The 24,773-nt window shown below is 40.6% G+C and overlaps 2 protein-coding genes across 4 annotated transcripts in view; both read right to left on the minus strand.

Annotated features, from left to right (window-relative positions):
• Positions 1 to 9,853: 9,853 nt before the first annotated feature.
• On the minus strand, positions 9,854 to 10,369 carry LOC121245946. The gene has a single exon (XM_041143883.1). The coding sequence runs from the start codon at positions 10,367 to 10,369 to the stop codon at positions 9,854 to 9,856; it is 516 nt and encodes a 171-aa protein (XP_040999817.1).
• Positions 10,370 to 16,553: 6,184 nt separating this feature from the next.
• Positions 16,554 to 24,773, minus strand: part of LOC121265992 (2,3-dimethylmalate lyase) — a 28,956-nt gene continuing 20,736 nt past the window's right edge. For 2 of the 3 annotated variants that reach the window (XM_041169695.1, XM_041169681.1), the window contains exons 7-8: positions 24,326 to 24,362; positions 23,944 to 24,228 (exon numbers count right to left, since the gene is read on the minus strand). In XM_041169695.1, coding sequence (XP_041025629.1) covers positions 24,110 to 24,228; positions 24,326 to 24,362 — 156 coding nt within the window. In that variant the 3' untranslated portion in view covers positions 23,944 to 24,109. Of the gene's footprint in view, positions 16,720 to 23,943; positions 24,229 to 24,325; positions 24,363 to 24,773 lie in introns of those variants that run through there. The other variant, XM_041169688.1, reaches the window with a different exon arrangement.

The following is a 24,773-nucleotide window of genomic DNA, read 5'->3' on the forward strand; positions in this document are numbered from 1 at the left end:
TTTAATTACATAAAAATAATTCCTTCAGTAAAAATACACTAAAATACGGGGTGTTACATCCTCCCCCCCTTAAAAAAAATTTCGTACTCGAAATTGGCAAGGTCAACATTAAGACAGGAATAAGATTCAACTAAGAGCAGACTAAGAACATACCGCCAAAATAGTCCGGCAAGGCCACTCTATAAGCAACAAGCCCAACCTTCTCTACGATCTGAAAATGGCCAACATATCTTGGACTAAGCTTTCCTTTCTTACCAAAGCGCTTAATGCCTTTCATAGGAGAGACTTTAAGATAAACTCAATCACCTACTTCAAAGGATAAATCTCTTCTTCTTGTATCTGCATAACTCTTCTGGCGATTTTGCGCTTCCGCCATTTTAGTCCTTATAAACTGAACTTGATCCTTCATTCCTTGAACTATCTCCTTGACATATAACCGAGTCAACTTACCCAACGAGTCAGTATTATTAACAGGCAAGAAATGGGCACTCTTGGTCAGCCGATCCACAATCACCCAAATTGAGTTCTTCCCACTAGGAGTCCTCGGCAACCCTACCACAAAATCCATAGAAATATCATCCCACTTCCACTCTGAAATAGGAGAGGTTGAAGTCTACCTTGATGCTCAACCTTAACTAGACGGCACATGGTACATTTCTCAATGAACATGGCAATATCCAATATACTCGTTTTAGTCCCCCAATGACACATCACGACCAGTATTCCTAGAGTGACTGCTATCCAAAAATCTCATTTCCTCGAGAACCTTAATACAACATCCAATAAATTCCAATGATCAATAGATCCATACAATAATATGTGCCAACCTCAATCAATTCCTATTCTCCAACTTCTAAACCTTCATGGAATTCTACTATTGGAAACCTAATAGCCACTTCCAATGTTAACCATCAATAACAAATTGCACAACCAAATGATTAATCTCCAATTACAAGTATCTTCTCAAAATTCAAGTCACCATTAATTCTTCAAATCAGCACAATTTGAACTCCTGACTACAACAAAAATACCACGCTTCTGCAGCGCACTCTGATATTCGCCACATGCATAAAACTTACGTCCTCATGAAACTAACACCAAGAGTACAAGGTGGCTCCATTCCTACTAACCAAAACCCTTATCACAATTTGGTAGAAAAACACTCTCTCTCCCAAAACCACGAGTTATAACTCAAATTCCTCAATTAACTTCTGCTGCCTTGATCAAAATCAAATTCTATAAAATACAACCATGATCAAAGACAGAAACCCAATATCAAACAACCTCAGCATCCCAAATTGAAAATAAACAACCTCAACCCAAAATACACTCATCTCCTCTAAGATAAGAAACATACTTTAAAAGACTCAATTCCAACCTAGCGAATCAAAAAGAGTGCCTAGAGACTTCTACCTAACAACCTAAACCCGAAAGCTCACCATCTACATTCTAAACATCATCTAATCTAACGGTGACTAAACTCACAACGAACCACCATTGACTTCACCAAAACATTAACAAAACCTCCTTGGTAACTCGCCCACCTATTTCTACTCCAATAAGCTAGTATTAACACAACTAGTTCCTTCAATAGCACATCACTATTAAACCTCAGGGCAAACCATACTGATCAAATCTTCAATCTACCAAAAGCCATTGCAAAGCACCCAGGGATCCTAATGCTTTATTAACTCACATACTTGATCATATTATTCATCGCTAACGTCTAAACTTCAACTTCCAAGATCTTATCATACACCAAATATGACGACCCATCAATCTCTCTTCAAGTTAAATAACAATGTCCTCAATTCAACCAACTGGATGCTCAATCTCCAAAGAAAGTATAACCTTAAAATTTAAATTCCTAGGTAACCTCAAGTCACAATTAATTCCTGAAGATAATCACAATAACTATTCCCAACCATGATTCATTGAGTAACCCACTTCAATTGCACACTTCGATCAACTCCCCAAAAACTCTAAGCCAAAGTCTCTTGAATTACTACTATTGTGTCGACTCCTCTTCCACACCTACCAAAACCACTTCTTTCAAACCAAAATGAGACTAGGACCTGAACTCTTCGAAATGTGCATAAATACTCACCACTACCATGCATCGATCACATGCACTCTTAGCCAAGACCAAAAATGCTCCAAATGTGCAAGTGATCATCATTACCATTTCCATCACTAAACCTATATCCTCGAAATCAATAAGAATCATTTCTTAAATCGTCACCATCTATTATCCTTAAAATTGATATAAATTAAATCCTCAACCTGACACTGCAACCTCATGCTAAAAATAATTATTAACCGAACTAGATCAATATCTTCCATCTCCAAAGAAATTCTCCCCTAAAAATTCTCATATCAGTAACTTAACTCAGATCAATCCTATTTTAATTCAGCCATTCAACTCTGCAATTCTAAAACCTTAACCCAGATATAAATCATTTCCTGAAATCCTCAAGATCGATGAACTCAAATCTAAAACATTCCCCTTATAAAACTTGTAAATTCTAAAACTCCAAATATTATCAAATTGCTTATCGAGGTTGGCAAAATCAAAAACTTCTAGTCTAAGTAATCTCTTAATTGCTTGTTGAACCTACCAGCTTAAATCCCATTAACTTATTTTCTAAAAAACTATGGGGCCACAAACCTTAGATGAACTTCTCATAAATCTAACATTGACATTCGTTGAACTTACAACCTCCTACCCCAAAGACTCATTACCTAAATTCTACGGAACCTAAATCCTCAATTATCCTAAGCAATTAAAAACTATTCCCCTCCTTAGCAGCAACTTGAGTACCTAATCCAAAGAGTTCACCCAGACCCTGATGTTCAAGCCTCGATATTAAAACAACCAATCACCAAGAGTTCAGGCCTACTATACCAATGTTTAAGCCTAACAATGGCCTTCTCAGTCGTACCATCTTCTTGTCATAACATAACCCTTAACCCGCCTTTCAATTTCGAACAAAACAAAATAAAATAAAATTCCATAAATAAAATAACATACGACAAAATGCATAAAACCAATGAAGTAGTTCACCATAAAATAAATATAACAATAAAATAATCCGCCATAAAATAAAACAATTAAATTAAAATGACATACAAATAAACAAATAAACAACAAAATTATTATACAATAAAATAAATAAACACCAAAATTATTATACATTAAAATAAATAAACAACAGAATTATTATACAATAAAATAAATAAAGCCAATAAAACCATACTCAACCAAAGGTAAACACTAATTAAAACAATAAAATCAAATAACATCAATTAACATAAAATAAAATAGTAATAAACTCATAATATAAAATAAATAACTTAACTTACATCACTTAAACAAAAATTTTATTATTTTAAAATAATAAAAATAATTTTCTGGTACTATCCTAAGGGACATGTGGTTTTACCCAGAGCCGAACTGCTTTGATACCACCTGTGGCGCCCCAATCCCCCTTATATAAATACACAGGGATCGAGACGCCAGGATGGTGACAACACGGTCACACATCCCAACGAAGTGCCAGTGTGTGTACATGCAACAGTGTACAAATAAAATAACGCAGCGGATAGTCAACTAAGTACCAGAATTTATTTACAATCAAACATCAGTAAAGATTTAAATAACAGTTATACAGTAATCCATAGAATAATTTACAATAGTTTTGAAATAAACAAACGAGTGATCCCAGATCACTCCTCAGGCGGAGCCGTCTCCTCAGGCTCGCCCTCCTCCTCCTCATCTGCATCAAAATCTGCGTTACCACAAAATGGTATCGCAGGTAAGTATGACCTCAAATAACAACGTAATATAAAATGTATTAAATGCAACTAACATGCATGCACATGATGAAATATGCATTTTTCCACAAAACATCATTTTCTCCGAAAATGATAATTTTCCAACACACGCCAAAATCCCATTTTGGCCCAAAATATCCGTAAAACATTTTCCCAGAAAATGATTTACCCAAAAACCAACTCGCACTATTTTCCCAGAAAATAGTGCATTAATTCCAAATGCACCATGCATTATTTCCATATGCACCATGGCCTCCCCTATGGACCATCCGCACGTCCTGGCTTCGTAGCGGTGCTCAGTTCCGCGCCCAGCGCGTACATGGCCAAGCACCCACACTACGCAACGAGCGATGCCCAGTTCCGCGCCCAGCGCGTACGTGGCCAGACATCCTTTAGTCCCCGCCAGCAGAAGGACCACGGAGTCGGCACGAGACCATCTCGTCCGATCCCATTGTCGCTCGGCGACAATCCAGGGGACGTTACTCAGTATATTCCGCTCCCGAGTAACCAGAGGAGCTCCACCGAGTTAATACCCCATCTCGGCTTGGGGTCGTGATACACACGCACCAAAAATATTATCACATAAAATCATAGCTTTTCAAATCACATGAACATGAATGCAATACACGAAAACCCAATTTTCTTTTACAAACATGATCATGCATGAAATGATGAAATGCACATGTACCAACACAATATCCAAACCAACAATTACCAATCCAATCAAATCCAACCAAACAACTCCAATCACAAATCCATCCGACCCCCGAACTCCTCGGACTCAGTCCGGCATGCCAAAAATACAGTGAAATGGGTTAGTGCAAAAATACATTTAAATTACGAAAGTTCTTTGGAGAAATACTTACAGTGCAATATAACAATTTTCGAAGGATCACGAAGTTGAAAAAGGCGACGTTTGAGCAACACCACAGTGTAAAATACACTGTGGCCGTGGGTCACGATACCGACTTTCAAACAGAGGCAAACGAAGACCCAAGATTGATAGGGTAGGGCCTAGGGAGGTCGGTGAAGCTAGTGGTGGTGAAGGTTGGCCGTGGGTGGCGGCATGGGCGGCGGTAGAAGACCAAAAAGCCCAAAACGGAAATGGAGTTGGATGTGCTTCACCGGTGACAGATCGGAGGTGGGATTGGGTCCAATGGGTTGCTAAGAGGTCGAGGATGATGTGGTAGGAAGATGGTGGCCAATGGTGGCGCGACGGCGGCGCAACGGCGGAAAGAGTGCCGCGGCTTCGAAGGGCTACTGGTGGTTAACGGCGGCACGGATGGAGGTGAGGTTGGTGGGGTGAGGTCGCCGGCGGCTGGGGAAGCTAGCGGGCTGGGCGGTGAAGGCCACCGCCGACTCACGGCGGCGCTGGCGTGAAGGTGGCCCGCGGCTTCGTGGGGTGCGTGTGGGCTACCGGCGGCGAGGTAGGGGCTGAGATTTGGGGAGTGAGGTCGCCGGAGGGAGGGGGAGCTGGTCGGCCGGGCAGTGTCGCGCACGGCGGCGCGACGGCGGCGGGCTGGGCGGTGAGAAAGAACGGACGGAGAGAGAGGGAGGGAGAGGGAGTTGCGCGGGGAGGGAGAAAATAAAGAAGAAAAAGAAAAGAAAGAAAAGAAAAAGGAAGGAAAGAAAAAATGGAGGGAAAAGAAATGAGGTCCAATCCTCATAACTTAGGTCACAAAAATGTTCCAACGGAGATGATTTTAAAACCACAAGTTAAATAAAATAATTTAAACGTAATGGTAAAGTCAAATTGAAATAATTAAATCCCACAGTAATTAATTTAAATATTAAAAGCAATTTAGATGCATAACAATAAATAAATATTTGGAAAGCACATAAAAATAATTTTCACCAAATTAAAATCATAGAAATAAACTTACTAAAAATCCAACCAATTTAAAATAAGAGAATAAATTTTAATTACATAAAAATAATTCCTTCAGTAAAAATACACTAAAATACGGGGTGTTACATCGTGTTAGGGTTTGAAGGTCTAAACCATTTAACTTAATAGGTCATGTTCGGATTGACCCATTTAGTTGAATGCTCATGACTAGATACTACACTAACATGACCTGCAAACACATGTTATCACCCCTAGTTAATTGTAATGGTCACGTGTCTAGTTAGTTTGCAAAAGGGACAGTATTAGAACGTATAGTTGGAGTAAAAAGTCTAGAACATTTGGTCACGTGTCTAAGGGAGGAAGGCTAGCCTCCAATAAATCCATTTCAATTCATATTCTTCTTGTTTTTCCTCTTTTATTCCAATTTATTGTAGAGATATTTTATAATAGAAAAATTCTATTCGATAGCCCTACACGATACACTTGCTGAAGAAAAAAATAAAATAAAAGAGTTATTCTACTCAACAGGTGTGTAGTGTATAACTGTTGAGTAGAATAACTCTTACAATATTGTGGATGACAAGATTTACCACAATAGATTTCCTTTGGAAACAATGATGATGATTCGTGATCATATTTTGTTTCATAAAATAAATCCTTGCACGATAAAGGAAATGCATTGTACGTAAAAGAGCACGAGGTTGAGAGTTCCAAGAATCCTAGAGCCTCTCCCTATTTGTTACTTTATTTTATTAAACTTATGGATGAGTATTTAAAACTAACAATAAGTTGTTGAGCATGTAAATGTGTAATACGAGCATAGTCATCTAAATATGTTTTTCTTTTAAACTCAATTGTATTTAAAATAGGGTTCAATTTGAGGATATGAAGATGTTGTCGACAATGCTGGATTGGTTAGAGCAATTTTCAAATTTTATTTATTTGTTTTTTTTCAAGCTGGTGTATTCTATTTGTTGATGTTGTGTTTCGCATACCCTTGGGTCAGACTCTTACAACTCAGGTCTTCACAACAGGCACTGCAAAGAGAGAAATGTACGTAGCTTTGAGAGGACAACCTGGGGGCCGGGGGAGCCTTCGATGCCAAAGTCAATAAATGTTCTTGGAGTGTAGTAAATAAGTAAGAAAACTTAAAAGTCAGAGAGAGTATCCTCGTACATGGGATCGGCTATTTATACTAGAAGTTCGGTGAGCCGATCAAGCCTGTTGCTATGATATCTGGAGTCTTCGTACTGTTCATTTGTCAGAATCTTTAATTGTGACGTGGTCCTATGAAGGTTCCATTAATGTGGTGTGCCACCCGGGCGGTAGAGCCATTAAATGCGGCGTGGTTCTTCAGCCTTTTCCCCTTGGTCTACTTTTCCTGTAGTCCATTCATGCTTTCTCTGTTAGCAGATTGATGATCCTCTGCACGTTGTGCCTGCTATGTGGGAGGGCACTCGATGACTGGATATTATTTGAGGAACCTCAAACCAAGGAGTCCCATCTCCTGCTACACCGTCACTCCTACAGGTCGTGTACAGGGGATCCTCTTAGTGGGCAGGATCTGTGTCCTTTCATTTTGGGCCGAGCTTGACTGGGCCTCCTCGACCTCGAGTGGGGGGAAAATTCCCCACACTATTCATTACTTGAATTAAATATAACACTGAGCAACTTTTTCAAGCTACAAACTCTTTGTGCTGTTTGTAATGAGTAATTTATTATAAGTATTTACAATGAAAAGAATACTTCTTTTTTGGAGGATGCATGGATTGTGGTTTGGACATCCACTTATGTTTTCCAATTTCTTCGATATAGTAAAAACGACCAGCAATGAAGTATAAAGTAAGTTTTTTACTTGACTCGCTCACATTCGTTGACATCACAGGGAAGGGTAATACTTTAAGCCAAACTGGTGCTAGACTCACTCTTCACTCGTAGTGGAGGTCGGGGTAAGTACTCGAGAAGGGCGTGTGCCAGTCCCGCTCTCCTCTGCGGGAGGGATAAGGCTACCCTTGGGCCGACCTTTCCTTATAGTGTCTCGCGAGGAGGTAAGTTTTCGGGTAGTCTGTTATTGTACCAGCTCCCGCTTGTTGACACTTACACGGAAGGTAAAATTTTTGACTTCGGGTAGCTGAGGACTAACCCGCACTCCGTCACGGGAGGGATAAGATAACCTTAAGGACTATCTTTTTCTATAGTGTCCCGCAGGGAGGTAAGTTCGGGCGATAGTTGGCCGACCGTTTTTCGCCATGATAGGAGTCGGGTTAATTTATTCAAGAGGGTTGTGTATTGGTCCCGCTCTCCTCTGCGGGAGAGATAAGGCCACCCTTGGACCAACCTTTTCCTATAGTGTCCCGCGGGGAGGTAAGCTTTCAGGCAGTCTGTTACTGAACCCGCTCCCGCTTGTTGATATCACAGGGAAGGTAGGTATTGGGTCAGGCTGGTGCTGATCCCACTCTCCTTTGCAACAGAGGTCAGGATAATGTATTTGGGAGAGCCGTGTGTCGGTCTCAGTCTCTTGTTTGGGAGGGATAAGGCCACCCTTGGACCGACCTTTCCTTGTAGTATCCCTCAAGGAGGTAAGTTTTCGAACAATTTGTTATTGAACCTGCTTCCGCCTATTGACGTCTGCAAAGAAGGTAAGTTTTATTTTCGGGTGCCATTGGCTAACCCGCTCTCCCTTGTGGGAGGGATAAGGCAACACTTAGGCCTACATTTCCCTATGGTGACCCGCAGGGAGGTAAGCTATTGATGACCTTGTAGTCGTGTGTCATGTTAGCTGCGCTTTGTTTTTATTTGTTGGTGCTGTACTTGTAAGGCGAGAGTATAGAGTCGGTGTTCCAAATTACCCTGAAAAGTTCTATTATTAAGTAAACAAAAATATACAAGTTTAGTGCAGAGTCATTACAAAAGTTAAAGGGCCCGAGTTCTTGCTCTGGAGAAGTAGTTGTCCGCCTTTTCCTTCACAGCCTTGTGCCATCCCTTCCCCCCTAGAAACTAGGCAAGGCAGATCGCAGACAGGAGCTTGTCGTTGTTTTTCCGGTGATGCCCGACCTATTTTGTCTCTTTGGTGTAGTCCAAGGCGGGCTCTTCATCTTTTTGTTTCAGCTCCTGCACGTAACACTCCTTGCCGATGCTTGCTCCCTCCGGACTTCTCCCACCCCAGGGGAGTTGGGAATTTCATCTTGAGGTGGTAGGTCGACGTGATGGCCCTTAAGCAGTTGAGGGTGGGTCTTCCTATGATTGCATTGTAAGCCGACAGAGTTTTTACCAACAAGAAGTTGACCATGACAGGAGCCTTGCACGGGCTGCTTCCTGCCAGGATGGACAAGGTGATGGTCTCCACCGGCAAGACGATGCCCTTGGAGAAGCCTTTCAAGGGTATGGGGCGGCCTGCAGTTGGGAGGCTTTGATACCCTTTTTGATGAAAACTTTCCAAAACAGTATGTCCGCGAAGCTTCCATTGTCGATGAGGATTATGTTGGTGGTGAAGTTGGCGATGAGTATGGTGACCACTAGGGCATTCTCATGTGGGTACAGGGCCCCCTATTCATTAGCCACCGTGAACGAGATCACAGGAGTAGGGTTGCCCTTTTGTTGGTTAGTGGGGTGATACTCGGTCGAGTACACCTCATGGTATCAGGCCCGCTTGGCATGCGCCTTTCGTCTCAACGAGGTGACACCCTCACTTGCGAACCCTCTTGTTATGGTTCAAGTCTCCCTAAGAGGCGGTTGCTGCCTTGGTGGCAATTACGGGGGATCATGCGTTACTCCCCCTATCGCCAGTCTTCGGGGGTGGTTCTCTTGTTGGTGCCAGTCCTTCTTTCTCTCAACCTTCTCCTTGGCTCTTGTGCTTGTCTCTTGTCCAAGGAGTGATGGTGCCTTTGTTGCTCTAGATATTTCTTCCTTCCTCCTAGGGAGCAACAATCCTTGGTGTTATGTGAGGTGGACTGATGGTATGTGCAGTATCGGCGTATTGCTCCCCGGTCATTCTCCCCTTGAATGATGAATGTGGGCCGGTTGTATCGCGGCCTCGGTCCTTTCGTTGGTACTTCCTCTCGTTGCTTCTCCTGCGAGTCCCTTTCCCTTTTTTCATGAGGCTTGGCCTAGGCTGGGGCTTTTCCTTTTTTCCGCGCGCTCTATTTCCTTCCTTCGCAGTTCGGTTAACACTCAGAGAGTGTCTTCCACATTAATGAAGTTGTCGGCCTGGTCCTTGAATTCCTGTAGCATTGAGGGGGTTCGCCTGGCTATTTCTGCCATAAACTGGGAAAGGGGCCAAACACCTCCTAGAAGTGCCGCCAAGGTGATCTTCTCGTCTTGGTCGTCGGCGGTCATGCGCTCATTATTGAACCGGGTCAAGTAGGACTTCAGGCTCTCGTCCTCCGTTTGTTTGATAGTGAGGAGGTATGCAGCCGAGTATCGCCTCCTCCGATTGGACATGAATTGGGTTAGGAACAGTCTGGCTAGCCCGCCGAAGATGTCCACTGACTTAGGTGCCAGTGACCCAAACCATGCACGTGCGGGCCCCTTCAAGGTTAGCAGGAACTCCCTATAAGCGATTTCCCCAGGGAAGCCATGCAACATCATGTGAGCTTTGAAGGTTTCCAGGTACTTGAGAGGGTCCCTATTCCCATCGTACATCTCTATGATGGGGATTCTGAACTTCGGTGGCAATGGGAATGCCATTACTTCTTCAGTATAGGTCAGACATGTGCTTGTGAGTAGTTGGTCCACCGTTGACAACGTACCCACTTTCCTCGCTATCTCCTCTTACTTCCCCTTGAGGTTGCGGAGTTCGTCTTGCATGTGTTTTTGCTCCTCTTCTTTCTTGGGCCCACCTGTGTACTTCGGGACCCTGCTTGCTCAGTGTCGCTATCGTCCCTGCTTTCTTGATCATTTCTGGAATTCTTGAGTTCCGCATTCTTCTTGTGGAGTGTTTCTACCTCGCCAGTTAGTTTTGTCGTCCATTCTTCCATGGCTTTCAGCCTTTCTTCCATGGCGCCCCCCCCCCCCCCCCCCGATTTCTTCTGAGTTGTTCGAAATGGGTTGTCGTAGGCATGAGAAGGACACACAACATCTATTATGATCCCACAGACGGTGCCATTGTTAGTGTCGCATTTCGCACACCCTTGGGCTATGCTCCAACAACTCAGATCTTCACAACGGGCCATGCAAATAGAGAAATGTACGCGGCTTTTAGAGGGCGGCCTGGAGGCCGAGGAAGCCTCCAATGCCAAAGTCAGTAAATGTTCTTAGAGTATGGTAAATAAGTAAGAAATCTTAAAAGTCAGAGAGAGTATCCTCGTACCTGGGATCAGCTATTTATACTAGAAGTTCAGTGAGTGGATCAAGCCTATCACTATGATATCTGGAGTCTTCATACTATTCATTTGTCAGAATTTTTAAATGTGGTGTGGTCCTGCGACGATTCAATTTGTGTGGCGTGCTGCTCGGGCGGCAGAGCCATTAAATGCGGCGTAGTTCTCCAGCCTTCTCCCTTTTGTCTGCTTTTCCCTCGGTCCATTCATGCTTTCTCTGTCAGCAGATCGACGATCCTCCGCATGTTGTGCCTACTATGTGGGAGGGCACTTGATGACTAGACATTATTCGAGGAACCTCAGACCAATGAGTCCCGATGAGTCCCATCTCTTGCTGCACCGTCACTCCTACAGGTTGTGTACAGGGGAGCCTCTTAGTGGGCCGGATCTGTGTCCTTTCGTTCTGGGCCGGGCTTGTTTGGGCCTCCTGGGCCTTAGTGTAATACCTTGCTCATTCCTTCTTACATACGCTTCTTCTTTCTGACGTACGTTCCTTCTTTCTGACGTAAGCAAATTCCAAGGATGAGATTATACAACAGTCTATCCTTCCCCTAATGACTGCAAGCCTTGTCATGCGTGTCGAACCCCGATGGTGTGTTTTAAAAGATATTATGTGACTTCTAAGGCACGCCCAATATTTTAAATGTATTGAAAATATTTATAAGGAGTATTTCCAGTGTTATTGAACTAAGTTTGATTTTAAATACGATAATTATAATATTCTTGAAGAGCTTCAAAAATATTATAATTGTCGGAAATCATTTTAATATTATTATTAAAATGATTTCAGTTATTTAAAATATTATGGGATTTAAATTATGTTGAAAGCTTTAATTAATTAAATGGTTTTATCTTTTTAAATATATTAAATAAGACTTCATCATTTATTAATGATGAAGGAATATCATTTTATAAACTAAAGTTAGTTTAAATAATATTCTATCTTAATTCCTCTAAGTGCTTTTAATTAAGTTAATGGTTACACATTTTCAAATCAGTGTTTTAATTTCTCACCGTTAGATCGTTTTGAGGATCCCAAGACGAAGGGACTGGGTTAAATACCCAGACCCCTCTTCCTTCTCCCTCACTTTTCCCCAGCCCTTTCTCTCTCCTCCCTCCCTCAACTCACGCTTACTAGTACGTTGTCCCTCTCCAAGCCGTGTCTTCCACTGCCTAGCCCATCACCGCCGTGCGTCGGTGAGTCTCACCTCCACCACCATTGACCTCCTCTCACGTTGGCTACCCCCCACCAGCAAAGCCAACCTCCATCTAGCGGCCACCTTCCCTGTTGCACGCATGAAGAGACCCACGCACAGCCTCACCGTGCGCAATGCTTAACGCTGCCGTATGCGGCCACCACACTGCCACTGGCAGCTTCCCCTCCCACCGGCCATCATCCTCCAGTAAGCTTATCCTCCACCTCACGGCCACCTTCCTCCCATGCACGTACGTGGTCTCCTCCATGCACGGGTTCACTGTGCACGTCCCTAGCGCAGCCATGCGCGACCACCTTGGCCACCGGACACCACTATGAGCTCCTCCTGGTCTCTCCCTTCCTCCTCCATGTGACCCGAGGCCCATAGCCTCCCTCCACCGCACGGGTTTCTTCCCTCTCCAAAGCACATGTTCTCCTCCCTCCACCACCGTACGCCGCCACCCATGGCGTGTGACCACCATCTCCAGCCTCCTCCAGCCACCATCGACCTATCCCAACCACCCATGGCCCTGATCTGCCACCCATGCATGCACACTCTCTCACGGACTCTCCCTCCTTCCCAAGCTCGATCCGCTGCCGTGGACCACCATGCCACCACCTCCGAGCCTCCACAGCTCCACCAGCAACTCCCTTATCCAACCCTAGGTCCCAATCGCCAATTTATGTTGTGGATAGCCACTGCATGTGATGGACAGCCACTGTACGCACACTGTACACGGCTAGATCAGTCGTGTTACTCTCCTTGCCACCATCACAAGGCCACCACGAGCCCTTCCAAGACCACACTTAGCTATCCAAACGCCCAAACAACCACCGTACGTGGTTAGCCGCCAAGTAAGGCCCTTTCGACATCATCAACTGTGACGATCGGCGAGCAACGCATGGGTTATCTCATCGATGGTATAACCCTCTATCTCTCGTTAATTATGTTAAATGTTGATTAGTTGATTAGATTGTGGACTGTGCTGTTAGTATTTATGGAGTTCGTTGTGTTGTGATATGCTGTGTAGAAGCGTTGGGCATATCTGTGTAGTGCACTGTAAAGTGTTGGGCGTAGTTGGGAAATGTGCTATGAAGTGTTGTGGACTGTGTTGTGTGGTATGGCTGTGGAGTATGTGCTGTATTGGTAATGTGGCATGTGGAATGGAACAGTACATGCTGAGTGTACTCCATGTGTGGCGTCGTATGGGATAAACAAAGTATATGTAAAATATGCCCTCCTGGCGTAATGGAATGGGAACAGTATACGCTGAGTGTACTCTGTGTGGGGTGTAGTGTGGGATAAGGAGAGTACATGTAAAATATACCCTCCTGTCGTATTGTAGAATGGGAAGAGTACATGTGAAGTCTACTCTGTGTGGCGTGACGTGTGTGAAGGGAGTACACGTGAAGTGTACTTCAGGTGGTGAAGTGATGCACCATATGGCGGGTATGCCATAATGGCGATGTGGCGTAGTAGGTGTGAAAGGAGTACATGTGGTGGAGTGATGCACCTATGGTGGGTTTGCCATAATGGTGATGCGGCGTAGTGCGTGTGAAAGGAGTACACGTGGAATGTACTCCATGTGGTGGAGTGATACACCATATGGCTGGTATGCCATAATGGTGATGTGGCGTAGTGCGTGTGAAGGGATCCATGTAGTGGAGTGATGCATCGTACGGCGGGTATGCCATAATGGTGATGTGGCGTAATGTGTCTGAAGGGAGTGCACGCAGAGTGTACTCTATGTAGTGAAGTGATGCATCGTATGGCGAGTATGCCATAATGGTGATGTGGCGTAACGTGTGTGAAGGGAGTACACATGAAGTGTACTCCATGTAGTGGAGCAATGCACCATGTGGCGCGTATGCCGTAATGGTAATGGGTCGTAGCGTGTGAAAATGGGAGTATACGTGGAGTATACTCCACGAGGCAGCGACACTCCTTGTGGCGTGTAGTAGAGATAAGGATGGTTGTGTGATTGATGGGCGTGGAATGTGATGAGTAATATCGAGAATTGTGGAATAGTATCTTGAAGTAGTTATGGCGTAGCCTGTGGTCTGAGGTGACAAATGTCACTGTGATGGACTTATGCCTAGAAGTATGCGTGAAGTAGTAGAACAATGTAATAGGAGTACGTGAGGAACCGTACTCGTGATGAGTTAAGGGTTGATGTAAGAATGACGTAGCATGATGTCAGGTGACGTGACAAGGTCATGGTGTAGCTTGGGTGTAGTCTCGAGCTATATGACGTGACATAAGGCGTAGTGGTGAATGAAGCCTTGTCGTGTTAAGTGTTGAGATGAACTGTCAAAAGGGAAGGGTAGCATGAAGAGTCATGCTAGCCGGGTTAAGAGAAGGTTGGTTAGACACATGCCTCGAATGTGGTTAGTAAGAAGAGTAAGACGAATATCTTAGTGTCTTAATCCTAAGGTGAATCACAGGTTCACTTTAGAGATAAGCACTTGAGGCAAGAACATCGAATTGAGCAGAGGTAGTGACCGTAAGCGGTCCCCGAAGGTGTTAACATAGTAAAGGGCACGTAAGAGCACGAGATAGAATGAGAGTATTCCAAGTGATGTGTAGCTCTATTTCTAGTTTAAGTTGCTTATGCATTAGATAGAGAATGACGTTAAGGTTATGTGTATGCATGTAGGTTGCCATTTGACACGCACATGAATGGACTGCATGATATGCAAGTTGTATGGAGTCCAGGTAAGTGTTACGTTCATACTCTTCTAAAGTCTTCTAAAATATCAAAGAAACGAAAACAAAACATTTTTCCTCACTATGCTTTATGAAAATACACGAAAGACGTTTTACGAAAGAAAATGCTAAGTATTCAAAGGTATACGTATGTACAACCCTCATTGGCAGCCCCTTTTTACGCAACGAAAGTATTAATTGTACGCATATGAATGGATGACTATACGCTGTATCTATTGTATGTATTTTCTAAGAAAATCCATGAATTGCACAAAAGATATGAAAACGGATGCTTTTATGGATCCTACGAACCGACGCTTTCATGTTCGCCATGAGGTGATGCTCATAGATGCCATGAAAGACGACGTTTAAGGTGACGCTTATGGATGCCATGAAAGCTAACGTTTAAGCTCATGTATGTTTTTAAAATGACGCTTTCCATGAATGAACTGTTAAATGAAGGATATGGCTGAAATGAACTAAGCCCATACCTTAAATGATGTTTTTCCATGAACTGAACTGTTAAATGAAAATGACTGAACTGAAAGGGTTGAACTGTAAGAAAGGACTGAACGAATGAATGCGTTAATGTATGAAGATACGTAACGGCCAGATGAATGAATGAAAAAGGTACCAATGAATGGGCAGATTGCAATGCCGGGTAAGTAGTACTGGAAGTGCACCCAGTGCTGCCCCTGACTGAAATGGGATTTCCAAGCCATGGCTACGGGCGGAATCCAGGTCCAAAGGAAGACCGCTAACCCCAACACACGGGACATAATAGTGTGTACTGACCTATGAAAGTGATAAGAAAGTATGGATGAATGCATGTATACATGAACGCACGAACTTTTAAGAAATGAAGGCACTGACGGGGGAAACATTTTACAAAAAGAAAGCCCATTTTCAAAAGAAAAACCCGTCCATTGATGTTTTCAAATGAACGCACGTATACACGCACGCATGTACGTATAGTATGTATGAATGATGAATGCATGAATGAAAATCTATATTGTTATTTTTTAACTGTATGAAGTAATGCTTACAAGTCATCGACTCATTTTAGTTTTTATGCATGTCCCTTCCCTACAGGAACTGAATGATCAGGACGGACAAGGCCCATGGGGAAGAGCACAGAAGTCTAGGCATGAGTTTTAATTGTATGAGAGACCCTTTTATTGTAAGATTAATGTTTTCCGCTATAAACTTCTTTTATTCTAAAAGCACATTTTATCTTATAAACGTAGAGTCTTGCACCTTGGGTATGAAAGTAAAAAGTTTTAAGTCGAACAGTAATTCCCGTCATCCTTTCTAAAATTATTTTATAAAATGTCTCACTACAAGAACGAGCGTAACACTAGATAAGGGGAATATTCCCCACACACTATTCATTACTTGAATTAAATATAACACTGAGCAACTTTTTCAAGCTACAAACTCTTTGTACTGTTCGTAATGAGTAATTTATTATAAGTATTTATAATGAAAAGAATATTTCTTTTTAGGAGGATGCATGGATTGTGGTTTGGTGACATCTACTTCTGTTTTCCAATTTCTTTGATATGGTAAAAACGATAGCACTTAATCATGTGGCTCATGTTATATGTTTGGGAGTCCATTTTGGATTTTTTTTTGCCAAAATCCACAATGGGACAAAGAGTTAAAAGTGATTGATGTGGACAAGAAACCAGAATTCACAGGAATTGGATTCAAGCTTTAACGAACTCCATAGAAGGCCTTGGCCATGCTTTTACGTATCCATTTAGTCGTAGGCTCCAGTTTGAAACCTCCTGATTATGATTGATTATCCAATTTCCTACAATAGGATAAGCAGAAAAAGTGAAGAAATAAAAATAAAAATAAAACATTAAGGCACTCATCACCAACCATATGTTTTGAAAAAATCAAAACAAAAATATCTAACATCTCAAAAGATCGCCAGAAACTGTAATGCAACTTATCAGAACCTAGTAAATAACACCCATCTAAAACAAAGTATAAACAAACTCTTCTAAGTTGCCAATAACGTAGTCTTTTTTTTATATATAAATAAGAAAAATTTATTAATCCACATAATTAGGCATAGCCCAAGTCTACAAGAAGTATACAAGAGAAAGACATATAATTACAACTTAAGAGCTGAAAAAAATAGTATGAAAGTCATTAAGACTAGTCCCATCCAATATAATAACCGAGGTCCAAAGTACCAATGTACAGAAAAAAAAAAAAAAAAAACCTCCAATCCCTCTACCCAAACATTCTCTATTGCAAAAACAACGCCCATTATTCTCATTCCAAATACACCACATAAAGCATAGAGGCACCATCTTTCAAATAGTCGCAATTTGTCGATTGCCCTGAATACCTCTCCAACAAACCAAAAGATTTACCACCCTCTTGGGCATCACCCAAGCAATACCAAGCCTAACACAAACCTCATCCCATATAGCCTTAACCACATCACAATGGATAAGAAAGTGATCCACTGATTCGCCACACTTTTGCACATAAAGCACCAATCCATTACAACAATACCTTGCTTTGTCAACTTATCAAAGATCTAACCGAAAAAAATCTTATTTCCATGATGAATCCAAAGAAACCTAACAATGATGCCCCCACCTCCCAATCCTGAATAGCTCTAGTAAACCTCACTGACCACTGAAGAAAACTAGTAGAATTATCCATATAATCAGCCACCGAAGCACCATCCAAAGCAATCCTAAAAAGAGAAGGGAAGACATTCTTTGAAGCATCATCTCTACACTATAAATCATGCCAAAATCTGATCTGGATGCCCTACCCACCTCAAATCTGAAATTTCCAGAGAATCCCCCCATCCATTCCGAATGAATTTCCACACTCCCATACCATACGCCCCTCTTATTTCGTTTGAGCACCATCCTCCCCAAATACTCCCATATTTGACATCAATAATAGTCCTCCAAAGTTTCAAAAATTGCCTTATTAAAAGTTCTCAGCTTTCTAACCCCCAAACCTCCATAAGATAAAGGAGTACAAATCTTGTCCCACTTAAGTAAGGAATGCAGACCTCCTTAAGAAAAGTATGAAAGATCTTTTCCATTCTATCAGTCACTCTTGCAGGCAACAGAAATATAGATAGAAAATAAGTTGGGAGGTTAGATAAAGTGCTCTTGATTAAAGGGATTATTCCTCCTTTAGACAAATAAATCATTTTCCAACCAGCCAATCTACATTTGATCTTTTTGAATATCCATCCCACATTGCTTTGGATTTATGAGGTGCCCCCAAGGGAAGACTATACTTCATTGGCAAAGAAGACACCATACAACCCAAAATATCAGCCAATTCTCCTAAATTATTAACCAAACCAATGGAGACAAATCCATACTTCGACAAATTCACCTTTAAAAGCCAAAAACAGCTTCGAAACATAGCAAAAGTGCTCGCAACGAACGAATCTGATCAGGGTTCGACTCACAGAGGATCAAAGTGTCATCAACAAAGAGTAGATGAGAGAACTTAATGCTGCCATGCAAAGAACCACCCACTGAAAATCCAAGATAAAGCCCTTCTCCAATGTTGCCCTCAACATTTTGCTCAATACGTCCATTACTAAAACAAAGAGGAGAAGAGATAAGGGGACTGTCTCAATTCCCGGGAGCTATTAAAAAAACCCACAAGGGTGTCGTTAACAAAAACCAAAATCTAACAGAAGAGATGGAATACTTCATCCACTTACACCACATCTCCCCAAAACCATAACTGCCAAGAATATACACCACAAAGTCACAATTAACAAGGTCACCAAAGAATACCTAGCACTCGCGCGCCGGGGGGGGATGGCCCCCCAAGGGTCTGTAAAATAGGCATTATAGTAACTATTTTTATTCTTTTCCTATTTTATTTCAATTAGAATATATTATTTCTCTTTTTAAAAGACTTGTAATTATCTTGATGAAAATTATTTAACCAAAACCCTCACATTCACTTAATAGCTAGCTATGTGGTATGCAATTGCATTACTAAAAAAACTTTTTAAATATATGTTATTCAAAACTTAGCTTATGGTTTACATAAATTATCTTTTTTTTTTATTATTATTTTTTATTTTTATAATTCCTATATAGATCGCTTCAACTGCATCATTTCATTGCAATATATGAAAAACTTAGTACCAGTATTCATAGAAAAATACAAATTTAAGATTTATTTGTTACTTTCTTATTTTTTACATATTTTTTTTATCACTTCGTTGAAGGTATTCCTAAAAATCTCAATTCAACTATTTATTCTAGATTAAAAAAAAAAGCTAGTATCGGGCCCCTCCAAACTTATAATCCTGGCTTCTTTCCTACTAGCACTCTAAACTCTTATTCTACTTTCCAAACATTGATTAGCAATGAGGACCGAGCCAAGAATTTGCCTTCCCATGACAAAAGCATTTTGTGACTTTGAAACGATCTTTCCCATGACCTCGCTCAAACGATTAGCAAGAACCTTTGAGATGATCTTGTACACCCCACTAACGAGACTAATGCGATGAAAATCTTTCACCTCCATAGACCCAATCTTTTTTGGAATAATAGTAATGAACATAGCATTAAGACCTTTTCAAATTTCATATACTAGTGAAATTTAAGAAATACCTTCATGACATCCTCCCTAACAATATTCCAACAAGCCTGAAAGAAGGCCATGGGAAGGCCATCTGGTCTAAGGGCTATCTTTTTCCATTCCTCTTATCAAATTGAGCACCTCCTCTCTTCAAACATCCTCTCCAACCAAACCGCACTAGGCTGATCAATCGAATCAAAAGCCAACCCATCAACCTTGGGTCTCCAAAGATATTGCTATGTAAGAAGCTTTTCATAAAACTGAACAATATGATCTGGATTTCAAAACAATCTGTATGTAACGACTCGACCCAATATTATTAAGGATAAATTAAGGATAATTTTATTGGGCTTAAATTAAGTTTGATAGGCTCTTTGGATGAGCCCATGAGCAATAATTATTGAGGTTAATTAGGGATTTTAATTAGTCCCGAGAGCCAAAAAGTTTACTTTTTGGCCTGTTAAGGTTTAGCGATTGATTTTGCGCCGATATCTTTTCAAGCCCAATCGAGATTTATTGGATTATTTTGAATAGGCTACCGGCGAAACATTTATTTATATAAGTTACGGAATTTTTATGGGGCTTAATAATTGAGTTAAAGTCCATAAAAACATGAATTTATTTTGGACTTGAGATGAGGCCATTTGAATTTATTGAATACTAGACCTATGAAAATATGGATATGCCCATGAGATTATTGGATCATTTTAACGAGCCAACTCTTTTGTCGAAGCCCAAATAAGGATCCTAGAGAAAACAAATAAGGAGCCCAAACATGCCGTACCAAGACCAACCCAAGGCCCAAAACTCAAACTCGTGGGACCCAAGGTCCAGTTTATTTATAAACTCCATGCCATGCACGTCTCCATTCCACTAGGTTTCACAACAATACTATATATATACACATTATACATGTTCATGCACAACTTCCCCTCCTACCAAGCACATGGATCACACGACAAGCCTTCATCTTCTTCCTCAAGTCCCTAGGGTTGCCGCAGCTTTGAGTTTCTTTGCTGTGAAGCTCCTCTTCCACCCTGCTGCACCTTCCCCTTAGCTCCGGATAGTCTCACGTACAGCAAAACCCTACACGGAGCAACAACCTCCAAGGCCCCACCGCTACAACAAATGCTACCACCCTGCACCACCAAAGCCCACACTCAAAGCCCTATTGCACAGACCAACACAGGAAGAATCATGCCATCGCACCTTGAACGACTGAAAACCAACCTCGGTTACAAGTATCCACCATAGACAGGCAACAAAAGGCCCCTCCTAGTTTCTGAAACCACCCCGCATGCTCCAAGTTGCAGCATCTCACCTGGTTCACCATATGCCAACCTCGGTTTAGAGGAGAATTAGTCGAAGACCCACTATTCCTCCCATCCAAGTGACACTGCAGCACAATCTCTCTCCACCACAAGTCCCCTTTGATCTTCGGAACCACTATCGTGAGCCAAGCCAACTCGTGTGCACCATAAAGAACCAAATGACCCTCTCTCTCTCTCTCTCTCTCTCTCTCTCTCTCTCTCTCTCTCCCCACATAAACATCCCCTCCCTCTGATAAAGTCCATCACATCTCCCTCTCTCATGAAATCATCCTCTTTCATGGTTTTGATATATGGGTCGAGGTAATTTGGTACATACATGAGTGTACTATATAGGTGATACGGATTCATTATAAGAGAAAACATATTTGTAATCGTGAATTGTGCGACCACCGAGTAATCGTTTTGAAAAAAGTGCATAAAACATGTGACCCACATGAAAAAATTAATTTTTTAATTGTAGATCTTACTCTTTTACAAAGCAATTACGCGGCGCTTATGTACTTCACGATTGTATATAAAATTATTCTTATTATAAATGGGCAGGCCGTGAATTTCAATTTGTGTTGTGGGTTTAATGGGGTATATATCAATTTAGGAGAGTTCAGGCCCATGAAAGGTTAGACTATTTTAGGAGAATTGATGAAATATTGGAAAATTTAAGTTGGACACATGAACACTAAATTTACGGATTTGATGGATTTTATGTCAATATTATGGAGTCGATGTTTTTTAGAGTGATGAGGACTTGGTTTATGGAAATATAGGTTAATTTCGAATTTAAGGGAATTATGAAGTACGTGTTAAATTAGAAATTTACGTGAATTACGTATATTTTATAGGTAATCAGTCGCATCCTGAAAATATTGGATTAGCGCTACAAGGTAAATATCATGATCATACCCTTACACTTATGTACGGTAAACAACATGTCTATTATAAAAGTATTATGCATGTACGCTTTCTATTGGAAACTCATGATAAATTTATAAATGCCATGATTTTATGTAGAAGTTGCATGTTAGTTGCATGACATATGCATCAAGATATTTTATGAAAATCTATAATTTTATATGAAGATTTATGCATTAAAATATTCATGATAAGTCATGATTTTATGTGAGAGTTATGCATTAAAATATTTATGAAAAATCATGATTTTACATAAACAGTTATGCATCAAAATATTTATAAAAGATCATGATTTTATGTGAATATGTAACACGACATTTTATGATAAGGCACGATTTCTTTTGAAATCTGTGATATGATAATACTAGATATGACAAGAAAGTATGAATGTATGATTATAATGAAGTATGAATGTTAAGATACGTAACGGCCTATGTTATGATATGAAGACGGTACCATATGTTATGGGTATATTACATTGCCAAGTTGTACATGCTGGTAATGCACCTAATTTGTATTCCTTATGTATAGATTCCACAACTCGCGGTCATGGGCGAAATCAGAATCTACTTAGATTCGCTAACTCTAACTCACAGGATCAATAGTAGGTACCAGCCTACGACAAGTGAAAGACAAGTTAATGCATTTTATGCACAGATCAGGTTCATGTTCATGTTACTACATATGTAACTATGAGTATGCATGTTTTTCAAGAACCCTTACGTTTTTATTATGTTTACTGTATTATGTGTTGTTTATTGAATATTCAACTCATTTTTTTATATTTTTATGTTTTAACTTCCCCATGTGAGAATCTTTATGAGGATGGAGGTGCAGGACAAGACTTGGCCCGGAAAGGCGAGGTAGAGGCCTACACAGTTTATGGCATGCTTAGTTTTATGATTTCTAGTTTGGTAAGTTATTCTTGATAAAACACATGAGATTTTATTGATTTTAAATAAATACTTTTGCAAACTTTCTTTTAGACTTTAAGTATTTAATAATAATTGACTTTATTTATTTATATAATCTTTAGAATCTAGTGCTTCCTTTAAAATAAAGGTTTAAAGTCAATGTTAGTAGCAGTCCAATTCCTCGAGATTTCTAAAAATGACTTTATTGAAAAACGGGATGTTACATAGTAAGAACACTACCTTCTAAGTGAAGCACCTCAATAGCATTATTTCTTCAACGAGATTGGCAACTCTAAGAAAACAATTTGGTATATTTATCTTCTTCTTTCGGCCAAAGAGCTCGAGATTTTTCTCACCCAAAAATCTCCTCCATTAGTATGATATTTTCCAGCTCAGTTGCCAACATTTTTCATCAACCAAGAGGGCCCCTGCAACCTCCTTTTAATAAAAAAAAAAAATAGAGCTCCTCGAAAAGAGACTTCATCTTATCAACAATGTTCCCAAGGATATTATATTTTTTGTAGAATTGGCTTAGCTTAGGTGATGCCTATGAGAGTGGTTGATCTTCTTGCATATTGGAACAAGCTCATTGGTTGTTCTCAAGTAGATGCAGCTTAGAAGATGGTTCCTTTGTGCCTTATATTGTGCATTTGAATGAAAAGGATTGAGAGACGTTTCAATGACAAGAAGCGAACTTTGGACCAATTTTGGAATTTCTTTGCATGCTCTTTGTTGTTTTGGTTTTCTACTTTAGAAGTTAAACAGAACTTCAGTTCATGATTTCTTGTGTTGAAAAATTATTCAAGATTATTTCCAAGTGGCGGCAGTGTAGAAGATGATCTCATTGTTCATCATGTGGTGCATTTGGTCAGAAAGAAATGAGCGTTGTTTTAAAGACAAAGAGCGCACAATGGCAAAGCTGCAAAATTTCTTTGTACACACTTTAATGCTTTGGTTTTCAGCTATTGTACTAGATGAGAACAATGTGCGTGACTTTTTGTCTTTAATTTATTGTTCATAAAATATATGTGTTCTTTTGTATACTTACTGTATACGCGGATTATGCCTATTTCATTCTCATTTATAAAATTTATCTATTACTTATATAAAAAAATGATTTTCGTGTCGCTTTCTATTTCCTAGAATGTATTTACTATTTAGGTGTTTTTTGTTGTATACTTCCTGTATACATGAATTTTGCCTATACATTCGTCTCTAATAAAATTACTTCTTACTTATAAAAAACAATCTAGATATAGATCAACTGCGACTGGACAACTGGGTTCCAGACAGCTATCCACAATAAATAATATTTAACATTCTCTCAACAAATGCAATGGAACTTTTTTTTCGGTAGGTAAAAAGAAATTTTATACATAAGAAATGCCATGGACCTTTAATTATGCTTAGGATAACTTTACCATGAAAACTCTGGAAGTCAACAGTGGAAAAGCTACTCCAGAAAAACTTGAATCCTGTCGCCCATTGTGTCAATAAAATCTAATAACTGCTTCCCACCTACTTCATCTGCTGCATCATCCAACAATGCTTTGATATTTACACCCCCCAATGCTGTAAACAAAAATGTGCAGAGTTTTTCATTTAACCATCCAAGGACTTATCTGAGCAGACATCTGTTTACAAGAAGTTTGTAAACTACAGGGATTACCTGGTACAATATTTGTGATTCCTTCCAAGAATCCAGCCTGTGTAACATTTAAAAGAAACAAAAGATCACTTCTCGTAAATCAAGAGGATTTAGCATAGTATAATTACTGACGCATATAATCAATGTACACGTGAAGCGTGGTTAATTAGGCGTCTTTCACTTGGCTCAACACGCGGGGGAGACTTGGGACTTCAACTTCAACACTCCTCTCATATGGTGGCCTAATAGAATAAAAGAAGCAAAACCAAATGGACTAAGCATGAGGAGCAGGCTCCGATACCATGTTAAGAACATCTAATTGATGTGAGACTTCTCTTAATAAGAGCATTTGCTCTGAAGAGTACCTTTAAGGTTGAGATAAGTTATGTAGGAGCTTAAACAGGAAAGTCCGAGGTTGAGAAATCCAGCTATATGTGCCAAGCTGAATAAACTCTTATCAGATAAGAAT

The sequence above is a fragment of the Juglans microcarpa x Juglans regia genome, chromosome 1D (genome assembly GCF_004785595.1).
Source record: "Juglans microcarpa x Juglans regia isolate MS1-56 chromosome 1D, Jm3101_v1.0, whole genome shotgun sequence".
In the NCBI taxonomy this organism is placed as follows: domain Eukaryota; kingdom Viridiplantae; phylum Streptophyta; class Magnoliopsida; order Fagales; family Juglandaceae; genus Juglans; species Juglans microcarpa x Juglans regia.